The sequence below is a fragment of the Gobio gobio genome (assembly GCF_949357685.1).
Source record: "Gobio gobio genome assembly, chromosome: 13".
Taxonomy (NCBI): Eukaryota; Metazoa; Chordata; class Actinopteri; order Cypriniformes; family Gobionidae; genus Gobio; species Gobio gobio.
Window position 1 is genome coordinate 38,854,007 of NC_137106.1, and position 16,715 is coordinate 38,870,721.

At 37.0% G+C, this 16,715-nt stretch overlaps 1 protein-coding gene across 6 annotated transcripts in view; it reads left to right on the top strand.

Annotated features, from left to right (window-relative positions):
- The window catches only part of syne1b (spectrin repeat containing, nuclear envelope 1b), a 199,198-nt gene that overhangs the window by 124,680 nt on the left and 57,803 nt on the right, over positions 1-16,715 (top strand). For 5 of the 6 annotated variants that reach the window (XM_079833876.1, XM_079833877.1, XM_079833873.1 and 2 more), the window contains 18 exons: positions 424-571; positions 690-784; positions 879-1,113; positions 2,734-2,928; positions 3,082-3,207; positions 3,281-3,436; positions 4,171-4,329; positions 5,583-5,749; positions 6,978-7,140; positions 7,226-7,413; positions 8,683-8,833; positions 8,919-9,101; positions 9,963-10,100; positions 10,173-10,364; positions 10,598-10,931; positions 13,449-13,517; positions 14,691-14,833; positions 14,958-15,084. In XM_079833876.1, coding sequence (XP_079690002.1) covers positions 424-571; positions 690-784; positions 879-1,113; positions 2,734-2,928; positions 3,082-3,207; positions 3,281-3,436; positions 4,171-4,329; positions 5,583-5,749; positions 6,978-7,140; positions 7,226-7,413; positions 8,683-8,833; positions 8,919-9,101; positions 9,963-10,100; positions 10,173-10,364; positions 10,598-10,931; positions 13,449-13,517; positions 14,691-14,833; positions 14,958-15,084 — 2,969 coding nt within the window. The remainder of the gene's footprint in view (positions 1-423; positions 572-689; positions 785-878; positions 1,114-2,733; positions 2,929-3,081; positions 3,208-3,280; positions 3,437-4,170; positions 4,330-5,582; positions 5,750-6,977; positions 7,141-7,225; positions 7,414-8,682; positions 8,834-8,918; positions 9,102-9,962; positions 10,101-10,172; positions 10,365-10,597; positions 10,932-13,448; positions 13,518-14,690; positions 14,834-14,957; positions 15,085-16,715) is intronic. The other variant, XM_079833878.1, reaches the window with a different exon arrangement.

Here is a 16,715-nt window from a genome sequence, read left to right on the forward strand (position 1 = left end):
TGCACATAAAGCAACTTCTCAGTACTAAATTGAGTTTTTTCGCTCCTTATATATAGTGCTTAAACAGTTAAATACACACAAAATAATGTCAAAATGCCGGTCTTGGTGAGTATTCACGTATTCATGTTTAAAGTGAACGTAAACAGTTAAGAAAAAAAAACGCACGTGTAACAGTCTAATGGATATGTGCGTCAGGTCTTAAAGTGACAGACCAAATTATGAGATAATATAAAATTTTATAATATACATTTTCCCCATGGTATCGATGTCAAAATTGTTGCAAGTGAAAATGCTGAGTGGCTAGTAACTGTGGAAAACCACTAGCCACAGTGGCTGGTGAGCAAAAAAGTTAATGTCAAGCCCTGAAAGTAGATATTGTCAAGTGTCTGTCTACCTTCTAAAATATGTCAATTCTCTTCTCAGTAAACTTCAGGCCCTCATACTACAGCAGCAGACATTTCTGGAGAAGTGTGAGACGTGGATGGAGTTCCTGGTGCAGACGGAGGAGAAACTTACTGTGGAGATTTCTGGAAACTTCCAGAGCCTGATGGAGCAACAGAGAGCTCATGAGGTGAGCTGTGTGAACTGAGACATACAAAAGCAATTTAGGTGTCAAATGGTGTGTATCTCGTCTAGATACTATTCAAATTACTAATGTGAATAAACAAAGCTGTGTTTGTCTGTGATAGCTGTTTCAGGCAGAGATGTTCAGCAGACAGCAGATCCTTCACTCCATCATCAGCGATGGACAGCAAATGCTGGAGCAGGGACAGGTGGACGACAGGTGAGGGACATCATCCGAAATGTGCTTATGCAAGATATCAGCATACTTCATAATACATGCTTATGTTTGAAACTCATGGTGACCGTATTTCCAGAGATGAGTTCAAGCTGAAGCTGGCTCTGCTCAGTAACCAGTGGCAGGGGGTGGTGAGACGCGCACAGCAGCGGCGGGGCATCATAGACAGTCTCCTGCGTCAATGGCAGCGCTACAGGGAGATGGGGGAGAAGCTTCGGAAGTGGTTGGTGGAGGTGTCCCATCAGGCCACGACCCTGCAGGCGGGCGCACCTGTCCCGCTACAGCAGGCACGAGCAATGCTGGATGCAGTTCAGGTAAATATCCTTTGACTGCTGAGAACCTCATAAGTCCCCACCACACCCCACAACTTTTTTATATAAATAAATAATAATAATAATGTTATATATATATATATATATATATAAATATATATATAAATATATATATATATATATATATATATATATATATATATATATATATATATATATATATATATATATATATATATATATATATATATATATATATATATATATATATATATATATATTATATTATATTATATTTTTATATATATATATATATATATATATATATATATATATATATATATATATATATATATATATATATATATATATATATAATTTTTTTTTTTCAGTTCAAGTTTATTAATTTCAAGTAACAATTTTTTTATGATTTTAGTTGTAGTGACTATAATAACCCTGCTACACACAACATTTTTTTTTTTTTTTTCAAAAATGATGGGAGCTATCAGACCCTTCAAGTTCTTTCAAGGTTCCTATTAATTTTATGAACCTGGGACCTCAATTATAAAATGCAATGTCAAAATTGAGGAACAAATTAAGATTTATAAAGGCAGAAACTGATGTGAAAATGTTCTTATTTGATATTATGTTATGTGATGTATAAATGTAACAAATTATTATTATTATTATTATTATGTGTACGCCAACTGAAGAGCTAATTAATATTTATATTATTTCAAGTAACACAATTTATTTTCATGGATTTAGCCTTAGTTTTTAGTTAACTATAATAACCCTGCTGCCTATTTATCTTCACATTTTCATAAATTATATTGAATTAATTAAATTACTGGTATATGAGCACCAAAATTCAACATCGTTTTTTAAAATATGAACATAAATAGGCAGGTTATACAATTTTTTTTAATTGAAATACAAAGTTCTACTCTAGATGGTCCTTTAACTACCTGCTCTTAATCACATCGTTATCTTTAGGGTACGGCTGATTGGTTCCTGCTGTATCAGTAGCCAATGAGCTCGCTGCTTAACCTTCAAATACTCGGGTAGCATTTGCTTAGCAGTGCAGCGTGCTTTCAGAAACCCTCCACCTTCCCCAGCTCCACCTGTATAGATCTGCTTCGGGTTATTCATGTGCGTTCTATTGTACAGCAGTAGCATGTCTTACTTTTATAATTCAAAACCCCATTAAACCTATATAGAAAACAGTAACTAATGACAAAATCAACAAAATTATTAAGAAAAAAGAAAAAAAGTTCAAAATATATTTTTAATAACTATAATAGTATCTCAATGATGCTAAAATAACACTGATGAGCAATCATAATATGCATTAATATAATTATGTGCACAAAAGGCCATGCCTACATATGTTTGCAGAGAGTACGCTTGCTCAGCTCATTGATGATGAGTGCCGTACTTCTAAACCATAAAGTGATATGTGTTGGCATTCTGTTGACGAAATTGAAGGGTTTGTTCACTGCACTTGAATTAAAAATGAACTGAAATTTGTAAAGAGGGATGCATCTAGAAACATTTTTGTGCATACAGACATTTTATACAACATTTTATACATTTATATACGCATGCTTTTCTAAGCGAGGCCCCAGGTTCAGATTTTGTGATGCTCTGTTGTTGCTGCAGCTGAGGGAGAAGGTTCTGCTGAGGCAGCAGGGCAGTTACATCCTGACGGTGGAGGCCGGCCGACAGCTGCTTCTGTCTGCTGACTCACGGGCCGAGGCGGCTCTACAAGAGGAGCTGCTCAACATACAGGAGCGCTGGAGACGCGCCAACATCTGCCTGGAGGAGCAAAAGAAAGAGCTGGCCGTCCTGCTCAGGGTACAATTCTTTATGTTTCGTTTGTAAATCAGACGTCACTACATTAGTTTAGGGCGTGTTTTCAAATGATAGGGCACTGCATTATACTATAATTGTTCAGAATGTGATCTATGTACCCAGAAATAATTTTGACTGGATTCAAACTCTGTGTAGGATTGGGAGAGATGTGAAAAAGGTATCGGAGGATCTCTGGAGAAACTGAGAGCATTTAAGCGACAGCTCTCCCAGCCGCTCCCAGATCGCCACGAGGAGCTGCAGTCTGAACAATTGCGCTGCAAGGTATGCACAGTTCAGATTCAGTACGTGGAACTGAATAACAATGAAATGAGAGGAAACTTTACTTTCCATACAGGATCTGGAGAGTATGTTTGATGGCTGGAAGGAGGATTTGACCCATCTGACTGTGTTGAGAGAGTCTCTGTGCAGTTACATCAGTCCAGAGGATCTGCGTGTGCTGCAGGAACGCACTGAACTCCTGCACCGGCAGTGGGAGGAGATCTGTCACCAGGTACACAGGCCTTTAGGTGGTGCTGTTCTACTACATATGCCCATTATTGTTGGTGCAGCTGACATTTTCAAATCATAAAGGGCATCCCTCATAGACATCATAAGCACAATCAAATGTATGCTATCTGTGCTCCATAGGAAGCACATTAGGTTTTAAAACACATCCACAGACATTCAAAAACACATTCTCTTAATTAAATATAGGGAAAATAGAGTGGATATTTACTGTGCCGCTTTAGTTAAATTTCCTTTTTCAAACATTACTTAATCAGAGTGTTTTGTAGATTATACCACCTTATTTTTTTTCTAGTAGAAAGTAATGCAAAGCACCAGTATTTAGCTCAAAATGAAACTTGAATGCAAAGCAACTAAGATTTTTTTTTCGTGCACGCTCTTTGTGGCATCCGGTGCGTGAGCTGAGACACCACAGGATGTGAGTGTACGTTTGATATCTCAGGACACAAAGTTAACTCTAAGTACATACAGACTGTCAGAAACTCTTCTCTCATGCTGTATTTTTGAATGATGCTCTGGTCTGATATTTTTTATTTTTCTTTGAAGTAGTTTTGGGCATATGTAACGGTGTGTTTATTTACACTTTAGTTTTGTACTTTTTGAAGATACAGAAAGACGCCGTGGCTAATTATTTAATTTAAACTGTCCTAATGAATCTTAAATGTTGGGACATATTTGTAATTACTGAAGGCTTATGTTTATGTGTATTTGCCTGTGCAGTTGTGTCTGCGCAGACAGCAGGTGAGTGAGAAGCTGAATGAATGGGCCATCTTCAATGATAAATACAAGGAGCTGTGTGAATGGCTGACACATATGGAAAGCAAAGTATCCCAGAATGGAGACGTCAGCATCGAAGAAATGATTGAGAAACTACGAAAGGTAACAGTGTAATCAAATCTTTGCTTTAGCCACTAAATACTATCTTTTAATGTTACGCTCGTCACTAAAATATTTGTATTTTATTTTTTATATTATATTTGTGTTATATATATATATATATATATATAAATTAGTAATTATATTATGTTTGATTATATAATATAATGTTGTTTATTATTTAATATATTTTTACATTTATTTTATTTAATATTATATGTGCAGTATTTTAAACTATATATATAATAATGTATCATAAATTATATATAATATAATATACACTGCCTGGCCAAAAACTGCCCACTGTTTGGATTTAAATAGGTAAATGTTTAAGAGTCTATGATTGGATCATTATTGCAGTGATTATTATGTTTGTAGCATGTTATATGTTCGGCTAAGTAGATTTAAAGAGCGCTTGTCTCTTGCATTGTCAATTCAAGATCTTGACCAAAAATGTATGCACCTGTTGATGGAAATAAATGTTGTGATGTTATTTCCAGTAGAGAAGTGCATCAATTTCTGGTCTTGATCTTTTATTGACAGTGCAAGAGTCCAGTACTCTGTAAAGTCTCCTCCAGCACATCCCAAAGACTTTCAATGAATTTAAGATCTGGACTCAAGAGGTTAAGATGATTCTTTATGCTCCCTCCCAACCATTCTTTCACAATTTGAGCTGATGAATCTTGACATTGTCATTCTGAAATATGGTCATGATGTGTCTTCCTACGTGGTTGTTTATGAAATGAAAAGCTACACACTCCATCAACTAGGGTCAGAAGAACTGTTGCCAAACATATAACATGCTAGAAAAATAATAATCACTGCAATAATAATCATTGACTCTTAAGCATTTGCCTATTGAATTCCAAACAGTTACTTTTTTAAATGTTTTTATTTTATAAGTTATCATATATTTTTTAATTATAATATTTATAATAAATTATATTATATATAATTGTATTTTATTAATTTTACTTTATTTTGTTTTTACTTTGTTTTAGTTTAGGGTTTCCTAATACCTTAATATAATACTTATTACAACAACTGTAGCTCATATGGTATTTTAAATAAAACTCTTTTCAACTCTTTTCCTTTTTTGTATGAGGTGTTTGTAGCAGCATAACGATAGCCATTCCTTCAAAAGCAACTTGAATTATATTAACTGTAACTATAGACTTATAAACTGAAATTAGTAACTTTGAGAATGCTTGTCTGTGTCTCTGTTTAACCGCAGCACTGTCTCTCTGTCTTCTCAGGACTATCAGGAGGAGGTGGCGGTGGCTCAGGAGAATAAATATGAGCTCACGCAGCTGGGTGAACGCTTAGCTCGGGCCAGTCATGAGAGCAAAGCCTCTGACATAGAAAACAAACTCGGTAAAGTCAACGAACGCTGGCAGCACCTGCTCGATCTCATGGGGGCCAGGTAACTCACACCGCATTGTGGCTCGGTTGGCATTATCCTCACTATTTTACACAATATTTACTCTAATTACTTTAAAATGTTGGAGCGCACATGCTCCAGTCATGTTTGAGCCATAGTGCTCATGGAGGAGATGCAGGTTTGAATCCGCATTGCGCTGCGATTACTGTACATTTCCTCTCCCTACCTCATAAGTCTCCTGTTTTTAAAATGATACACTGCCATTCAAAAGTTTTTGATCGGTAAGATTTGTAGTTTCTAGAAGAAGTCTCTTATGCTCACCAAGGCTGCATTTATTTTTTTTATTTTTTTAAATTAGTAATAATGTGAAATATTATTAAAATTTAAAATAACTGTTTTCTATTTGAATATATTTTAAAATGTAATTTATTTCTGTGATGCAAAGCTGAATTTTCAGCATCCCTACTTCAGTCTTATGTCACATGATCCAATAGAAATCATTATAATATGATGATTTGCTGCTCAAGAAACATTTATGATTATTTTCAGTGTTAAAAACAGTTGTGAAAAAAAATTCTTTAGGATTCTTTGATGAATAGAAAGTTCAAAAGAACAGCGTTTGTCTGAAATAAAACGCTTTTGTAACATTTTATTACCGTTCAAAAGTTTTGGGTCAGTAAGATTTTTTTTTATTTATTGGGGAAAGAACTTGAAGAAAATAATATGTTTATTCAGTAAGGATGTATTAAATTGAGCAAAAGTGACAGTAAAGACATTTATAATGTTACAAATTATTCTATTTATAATAAATGCTGTTCTCTTGAACTTTCTCTTCAGCAAAAAATCCTGAAAAAAATGTTTTACACAACTGTTTTTAACATTGACAATAATCATAAATGTTTCTTGAGCAGTAAATCAGCATATTAGAATGATTTCTGAAGGATCTGTGATGCTGACAATTCAGCTTTGAATCACAGAAATAAATACAATTTTAAGATGTATTCAAATAGAAAACAGTTATTTTATTTTGTAATAATATTTCACAATATTACGTTTTTTTTTTTTTTTTTCATAGAATAAATGCAGCCTTGGTCAGCATAAGAGACTTCTTCTAAAAGCATTAAAAATCTTACCGATCAAAAACTTTTGAATGGCAGTGTATATAATATATATTTGAATATTAAAAGATTTTAGTATAAAATAGTATGCTGTATATAGATGTTGATTTTGTATATGAAATTGTGAGGTAAACATTTCTTCGTTTACACAGGGTGAAGAAGCTACGAGAGACTTTAGTGGCCATTCAGCAGTTGGATAAGAACATGAATAGTCTGCGCACTTGGCTCGCCCACATTGAGACCGAACTGTCCCGTCCCATCGTCTACGACACCTGCGACTACCAGGAGATCCAGAGGAAACTGGATCTGCAGCAGGTACAAAAACACATGCATTCAAAAATAAACCCATTAGATTTATGCGTTTACTTAGGATAAAACATAATTTTTGTTCTTCATCCAGGAGCTACAGAGAGACATCGAAAAGCACAGCACAGGTGTGGCATCCGTGCTGAACCTGTGTGAGGTTTTGCTGCACGACTGTGATGCCTGTGCTACGGATGCTGATTGCGACTCCATCCAGCAGGCCACACGCAGCCTGGACCGCCGCTGGAGGAGCATCTGCGCCATGTCAATGGAGAGGAGACTCAAGTATGACCAGCTGATAAAGCTCATACACATAAGCTACATCCCAATTCGCATACTAAATAGTATTCAAATTTAATATTAGTGTGTCCCAAAGACACCCGGAAGGTCTACTTTTTCCAGTTAGAATCCGAAGTGTAGATCTGTGCACATTCTAAGCGCTGATATTATATGCAATCCATTGCACCTTGCATTAGGATTCGATTAGAACTACAAACACTAATAGCAAGTTTTAAAAAAACTAAAAACATGGCAGCTGTGTGTGACGACAGACGTCAGGTTTAGATAAAGGGCACTGAGTGATTAATAATCAGTATCTAAACTGACGAAAATATATTTATTCAATGTTATCCACATTATATTTAATCTGCAATGGCATTGTGAATGTTTATAAAGATACATTCAGTCATTAACGTTTAAATGCATCAATATTGCATATTGCAAACACATGAGGAGTCTCTGCATGAAAGACCCTCGACTGACAGATCAACGTGCTACTGCATTTTTCTCTGAAATTAAATTAAATTGAATGCGGAAGATTTTAACTGTGACAAGATGATTGACAGGGCAGTTTAAACTGTGACAGGATGCATGTAACTAAGTGTCAAAGCGGTCTGTTAAAGACACAGTTATGCAGAGTAGTATTTTCTAAAGATTGCCTACTTTTAAGCTCCACACTCAAAAGTATGCACTTTTTCTTCACTAAAAATGCCCTAAAAGTATGTACTGTTTTAATTTTTTTAGTCAACGAATTGGGACGCAGCAATTGTGTTTGTAATAGAACACTAGCATACTTCTGAGTACATACTGTTTACTATATAATACCTCTTTTTGTGCGTTTTGTTTGAAAAATGTGTATAATATGGTTGACATTACAACCTGATATCTGGCTTGATTATTACTCTCAAGATGTAAGGTCAATTTAAGTGCATTGCATTGTGGGATACATCATGCTCACTGGTATACACAATTGCACATTACACAAGATGCACATTTTGACAAGTGCATTAGGTCACCTTGTTTACTCTATGGATATACTGTAGAATATAGTATGAGTAGTGTAGTAGCATGTTATTTCAGTAATTTTATGTGATTTAAAGTTATTAACTTTGATTTATTTGAATTTCAGTTAGTTGCCAAAGCAGCATTCTAATTTTAAATTTAACAAAAAATATGATATGATATGATGTGATAGCGATAATAACACTGCTGAATATGTGTTATATATCTGGTAAATGACAATGAACCTAAACCTAAATGGTGCTCATTTGAAAGGATTGAGGAGACGTGGCGTCTCTGGCAGAAGTTTCTCGATGACTTCTCTCATTTTGAGGAGTGGCTGATGGTGTCGGAAAAGACAGCCGCACTACCAAACTCTTCAGGTGTCCTTTACACTGTTGCCAAAGAAGAGCTCAAGAAATTTGAGGTGAGATTCATCCTGACTGAATGAATGAATGTAGTATTAGTGAAGAGATTTATGATATAAACACTCAATTATGTGTTTTTTACAGGCATTCCAGCGGCAGGTGCATGAAAGTTTGACGCAGCTGGAGCTGATCAATAAACAGTATCAGCGACTGGCACGTGAGAATCGCACTGACGCGGCCTGTAGTCTGAGAGAAATGGCCCACAATGCCAACCAGCGCTGGGATAACCTACAGAGAAGAGTGTCCTCGGTCCTACGCAGGTTAAAGGTACAGAGACATTTGATTAGTTTTAACCAGCATTTATACTAAAATTAGACAGTCATCACTGTTTATTATAATAACACAAATCTTAAAGAACTTATTTTATATTAATGCTAATATAACATTCAAACTATGACTTTTAACTTCTTATCAAAATGAGATTAAATTTAAATTGCATAACAGTATCCAATACTAATGGATGCTAATGTAACCATTTTTAAAGGAACACTTAAAAACTTATTCACCGTATCCCCCAGAGTTAATAAGTACATACATCTCCAGGGTGCGGTTATCCCTATTGCTTGTACACTTTTTTCTACCACATCTTTTCCTTCCCTTCGCCTCTCTATTAATGTGCTTGGACACAGAGCTCTGTGAACAGCCAGCCTCTGTGACCTTTTGTGTCTTGCCCTCCTTGTGCAAGGTGTCAATGGTCGTCTTTTGGACAACTGTCAAGTCAGCAGTCTTCCCCATGATTGTGTAGCCTACAGAACTAGACTGAGAGACCATTTAAAGGCCTTTGCAGGTGTTTTGAGTTAATTAGCTGATTAGAGTGTGGCACCAGGTGTCTTCAATATTGAACCTTTTCACAATATTCTAATTTTCTGAGATACTGAATTTGAGATTTTCCTTAGTTGTCAGTTATAATCATCAAAATTAAAAGAAATAAACATTTGAAATATATCAGTCTGTGTGTAATGAATGAATATAATATACAAGTTTAACTTTTTGAATGGAATTAGTGAAATAAAACAACTTTTTGATGATATTCTAATTATATGATCAGCACCTGTATTAGTCCAAGTGTGCTTTTACTTTAAATCAGTTTTTTTTTTAATCACAAAACATTGTTTATATCCACCACAGCACTTTATATATCAGCGAGAGGAGTTTGAGACAGCGCGAGACTGTATCCTGGTCTGGCTGACTGAGATGGACCTGCAATTAACCAACATTGAGCACTTCTCAGAATGTGACGTCCAGGCCAAAATCAAACAGCTGAGGGTACGTGTCTGACCTTTAAAACTGCACATATTCTCCTGCCATTCTCTTATGGGGGTTTTCTGCCCCATCCAGGTGTTCCAGCAGGAGATCACTCTGAACACAGGCAAGATTGACCACATATTCCAGCAGGGTGAAGCTCTTCTAGAAAAGAGTGAGCCAATAGATGCTGCTGTGATCGAGGAAGAGCTTGAAGAACTGCAGCGTTACTGCCAGGAAGTGTTTGGACGTGTGGAACGCTACTACAAGAAACTTATCCGATTACCGGTACACTAAATACAACAGATGATTATTCTCTTGTTTCATATTAATTTAGTTTCCATGTTTATTTATAATTACCTTTTTATTTTAGATTTAGATTTTTTTTGTTTATTTGTTTATTCTTCATTCATTTATTTTACATGAATTTTTTTGGCAAATTTTTACATTTTATTTCACAATTTTAGTCAATGTTTAAAACAAAAGTTTTAATCACCAATCATCACAACATCTTTATTTAGCTCACAGACGATGAACATGAAGTCTCGTACTCGGACCGGGAGTTTGATCTGGACGAGCCTGCTGACGTGTCCAGCTTTCCATGGAGCGAGCGTCTGGGTGATGGTCTTCTGTCCCCTCTGCCCTCCTCCAGTCGGTCTGCGTCTCTGGCCGCTCCTGTACGAGCCGAACGCTCGGGTCGAGACACTCCGGCCAGTGTGGACTCTATCCCTCTAGAGTGGGACCACGATTATGACCTGAGCCGGGGTTTGGAAAGCGCCAGCAGAGCCTTGTCCTCCGAACCAGGAGATCAAGGCGAGGATGGATACCTGCAGGGCTCAGCATCTGCCCTCTCAGGTCAGTGTGTGCTCTTTAGTCCAATAAACACAAAAGCGAGAATAAGTAAGGGATAATGCACATCTGTCCGGTAAAGCTGCACGATTAATCGTTTAAAAAAAATCTCATGATATTACAACGATTCGCCTGTGTCTATTAAACCTTAGACAAAATCAATTTGCGCTGCAACTGAGCCAGAGAGAGTCATTTAGGTGTGAAAGAACTTCACAGTCTTTTCAACCACAAAGTATCATTATTTCCATTTTACAAATATTAAAATCATTAGAGAAGTACTGGAATAAAAGTTTTTAGTTTGGATATAAACACTGATGTCTAAGGTAGTGAACAAAATAGAGCAAATCACCTTTTGAAAGTAACTTGGTGCTTCAAATAACGATTGTATCGATTACATCATTAGTGACTTACAAAATGTGTTTGTCATTGAATCAGTCATTCAAGAGATTCATTCAGAAATTCTGATTCATCCAGTAATGGAAGAAGTATTTATGAGTGAGTCAGTGAATTAGTCCTTCAAACCGATTTTTAAAAATAATTCATTCAAATTATTTAAACAGACTGCGGCAATTGACATTTCGTCAGAAACTCTAGTAAACTACGTTATAGTGTACAAAACAAGCATTCTAGCAACAAGACTAACGCTACAACAATATTACTGTAAGCCTACTAACTATTAAAGGGGTCATTAAAATGCTTTTTTTTATTTTATAATGTTCTCTGAGGTCCACTTATATTGTTGGAAAGATTTTTACAAAAAAATATCCTAATTTAGAAGTAATATTTTCTATCCTGTTTTTGACGCTCTCTTTGAAACACTTTTTAGGCACATTCTAGACTTGGAAGTATGGTTGGGTAACAGTTTTGCGTATTAAAATAATTTTACATGTCCCAGCCATTACACATGTGGAATTGTATACAGTGCATCCGGAAAGTATTCACAGCTTTCACTTTTTCCACATTTTGTTGTGTTACAGACTTATTTTCCTCAAAATTCTACAAACAATACCCCATAACGACAACGTGAAAAATCACATGTACAGAAGTATTCACAGCCTTTGCTCAATACTTTGTTGAAGCACCTTTGGCACCCATTACAGCCTCAAATCTTTTTGAGTATGATGCTACAAGCTTGGCACACCTATTTTTTGGCAGTTTCTCCCATTCTTCTTTGCAGGACCTCTCAAGCTCCATCAGGTTGTATGGGGAGCGTCGGTGCACAGCCATTTTCAGATCTCTCCAGCGATGCTCAATCGAGTTCAAGTCTGGGCTCTGGCTGGGCCACTAAAGGACATTCACAGAGTTGTCCCGTAGCCACTCATTTGTTATCTTGGCTGTGTGCTTAGGGTCATTGTCTTTTTGGAAGATAAACCTTCGCCCCAGTCTGAGGTCCAGAGCGCTCTGGAGCAGGTTTTCATCAAGGATCTCTCTGTACATTGCTGCATTCATCTTTCCCTCGATCCTGACTAGTCTCCCAGTTTCTGCCGCTGAAAAACATCCCCACACCATGATGCTGTCATCACCCTAACCCTAACCTTTTCGTGCTTCACTGTACGGATGGTATTGGCCAGGTGATGAGTGGTGCTTGGTTTCCTACAGACATGACGCTTGCCATTCAGGCCAAAGAGTTCAATCTTTGTTTCAGAATTTTGTTTCTCATTGTCTGAAAGTCCTTCAGGTGCCTGCAGATGGGCTGTCACGTGCCTTTTGCTGAGGAGTGGCTTCCGTCTGGCCACTCTACCATACAGGCCTGATTGGTGAAGTGCTGCAGAGATGGTTGTTCTTCTGGAAGGTTCTCATCTCTCCACAGAGAAACGCTGGAGCTCTGTCAGAGTGACCATCGGGTTCTTGGTCACCTCCCTGACTAAGGCCCTTCTCCCCCGGTCGCTCAGTTTGCCCGGGTGGCCAGCTCTAGGAAGAGTCCTGGTGGTTCCAAACTTCTTCCATTTACGGATGATGGAGGCCACTGTGCTCATTGGGACCTTCAATGCTGCAGAAATTTTTCTGTACCCTTCCCCAGATCTGTGCCTCAATACAATCCTGTCTCGGAGGTCTACAGACAATCCTTGGACTTCATGGCTTGGTTTGTGCTCTGACATGCACAGTTAACTGTGGGAACAAACTTCTTTCGCGTTGTCATTATGGGGTATTGTTAAACTTGAAGAGGAAAAAAATTGATGTTTTATAGTACAATGACCTCTTATATGTCAAAAGGTCAAGGAAAATTTCAGTTCTAAATTTACCATCGAATGCACCTTCTTAGTTTAAATGTAACTAGAGAGAGCGTGTCCTCGTTGTGATACACGAGACGTGAAAACGTAAGAAGCGCCAGCCTCTAATACCAAGATGAGCACTCTTTATACAGCTTTGCTATTGACGACGGTCATTATTGGGGAATAAGAGTAATAAGTAATAAGAGAATATAAATTAATCCTGTGAGATTTTAAACTGACTTGAAAAGTTTTTAGTGTGGTTCAGCATTCAATCATATTGGTACTGTATGCATGTATATGTTTCTTTCAGATGTAGTGATTCCAGAGAGTCCTGAGGCATTTCTAAAACTTACTGAGCAAACTCTGAGGTCCAGAGCTGGTAGGCAACAGCAGTCACAGAAATCTGGGACTCACTCACTAGTCTGTTGCCTGATCTTTAGTTTCTACTCACAAACCGAATCAAAGCACGGAGCCCCGTGCTGCGACCATCGGCTATATTTTCTAACCCTTCTCTTTTGATTTGTGTTTTCACACAGTATAGTCAGTTTTCCAGTGTTTGCATGTAGTGTCACAGGTTGATGTCCACTGAGTTCACTCTGGTGTTCGTCTTTGGTTTCTAATGCTTTTGGATTTCCAAATCAACATCATTACTCACAGTACTTTACAATCAGAGCAGACTGTGAATTACACAAAAAAAACAATTGCACAAAAATCCATTTAAATCAAGTGTTTACTCTTTGAATATTAGTGGTCAACTGATTTGGGGTTTTTAATGGTCGTTTAAATGTCACAAGGGTCAATATGGGAGAGAATTGTATTTTAAGACATTATTTTCATGACAATAAAACACGTCTTCTCATTGCTGTAGTACAGTACAGTAAATACAGTAATACAAGGTTTTTTATTTCAATTAGTCTTTTTTGTTTGTAAAATTGGGTTTTTAATATTATCTATACACGTTTGTTGTATTATCTACAGCTTTTATTTTTAAGTTTTCATTTTAGCAGTTTAAGTTTTAGTAATTTTGTTGTGTTTTTGTAATTCTTTGTAATTTTATTTTTGGATTAAAGTAATAAGAATGGATATACTATATTACGCAAATGACAATTATGTGGGAAAATGTGTTTAATTGTCTTGAAAATATGATCATAAGCTTGATGTCGGCAGATTTCAGAACGCAAGAGGGTCATCTCAAAATGCGCTCCATAACTGTCAAATTTCCATTATGTCAGGCCATCATTGTAAATAAGAAAATATTTCTTAATTGACTTCCCCAGATAAATAATGTTGAACAAACAAACATGCAATATTTCAAATATGATTTTGAAGAGCAGTGCATATATTCACTCTGATTGTAAACTGCTTTGACTAATGATCCATTTGATTAGAAGCTCCTAGTATGTTTGACTAATGAGAAAGCAATGTTGTGATGTCCATCTCTTGATAATGCACTGCATCAGGCCTGAGAACAACACCGCAGTTCCACTGTGCAGTTCTCAATGCAACTTCCTGTGGTTCCTGCATTGCTAAGTGTTTTGGTGTTCCTCTACAGGTGACACTGGCTCACTGGAGACTCACATCAGACAACTGGATAAAGTTCTTAACACCAGCTGCTTCCATCTGCAGCAGACGGAGAACATCATACGCAGCCGAACTCCCACTGGCCCTGAGCTAGATGCCACCTACATGGGTTATGTGAGTGAAAATCCTATTGGACTATATTAGGGGAACTGTCACTGTAGTAAAAATGTGCTTTGAATAACAAAAAGCATTTGCTAAATGAATTAAATGGCTTGTTCATTATATTTTATTCTCTCAGATGCGTCTTCTTGAAGAATGTCGTGGCAGTATAGATGCAGTAAAGCGAGTGGGATTTGAGCTGAAAGACGAGGACGACAAGATATCAGGCTTCGTCAATCCCAACAGCTCCGAGTCCCAAACCTCAGGTACAAAACCATATCATACACTATGCCGTGAACATAAACACATGTATGCTTCAAACTTCTCATTAAAATGAATCCTGGTAGTAGTCTATATAGGCAATAGAGCAGGGGAAGAAAAGCATAAATGTTGCATAAGACACTAGGGGCCCTATCATACACCTAGCGCAATGCGACGTCAGGCGCGACGCAAGTGTTTTTTGCAAGTTTCAGCCCGAGTTATCATTTTCACCATTATACAGCGTCACGTTGTTTAAATAGAAAAATGCACTCGCGCCCATCTGTTCGCCCATGGGCGTGCTGGTCTGAAAACGAGGTATGTTCAGGCGTGTTGTTGGCGCGTTGCTATTTTGAGGCAAATGAAAACTACTACGCCATTGACCTACTGAAACCTGATCTAAAGTCAATAGCGCAATATTTTTGTTCTTTAAAAGCCGTGTTAGTATGTGCCTATTGGCAGGTCCACAATGCGCGTACACTCTGCTTATTACACACACAGGTACGCGCAGCAGCACACAAACATTTTTAAATATTCAAAATAAAAGGATTCCTCTCTGGAGAAGCGTTCAGTCTTTCCGGTCGCAAATTCCACCATGTAAATGGCGAATCTGCCATGCACGTTACATCCAAAACACACCCATTACTCATTAAGAGACTAGGTACAACCCTTTTGGACCATGCGCCTGGTGCGGCAACCGTTTTTTTCCATCGTTAAACTAACAAAAGTGGATTCGGACACACCTCCGCCATGCGCTTCAGACCATGCGCTCAGATCGTTAAAATAGGTCCCTAGATGTGTGGAATTATAAAATAGACCTGAGGGGGGAGCCAAATAGAATTTTTTGACAGGAATGAAAACGAGGCTTTGGGCGCAGTGCGTAAAATGGATTGTACCGTTGTTTAACAACATACCGATTGATTGTTCAGCTGATGCATTGCCTTTCCGGAAAAAAAAACATTATTTATAGAACCTTTAGACAGTTTGTGCCATTGTAAAATCTGTATGTCTTGCCCTCACGCCCTCGTCTTAAATTCAATATGTTGTCATATTATAACATTTCAAACGATTTTGAATGCTTTAAATTTAATGTTTTAATAATATAGGGTGAAACATAATATTAATTGATTTCCTTTTGTCTGATGTATCATACACTGCCTGGCCAAAAAAAAAAAAGTCGCTGTTTGGATTTAAATAGCCTTATTCCAGGATGTCAATGTCAAGATTTATGAGGCTCAAATTGTGAAAGAATGGTTGGGAGCAATGTTCCCTCTAATTTCTTTTCTCGCTGAGCAAAACTTTTCTCTATTGGGTGGACATTTTGGTCACCGGAGCAAAAACATTCTTTACCTGTACAGCGTATGTAAACACACAATAAAAAAAAAAAGTGGCTTCATCATGCAGTTATAGCTTTTAACTTTAATTTGCCATTTCTATTTTATTTAACCATTGATGTAACTTAGTGATATATTAAATAAAAAAATTTATAAAAAAAAGTTAATTCAGAAGTCACTAAATTAAGCACATTTTACAGTGTTATTACCTAGTCTTCTTTACCAAGAAATACTTTAACCCCCCCCCCCCCCCCCATTTCACAGTTCAATTCTTTATAATATGAAAATAATTAAGCGGTTACACT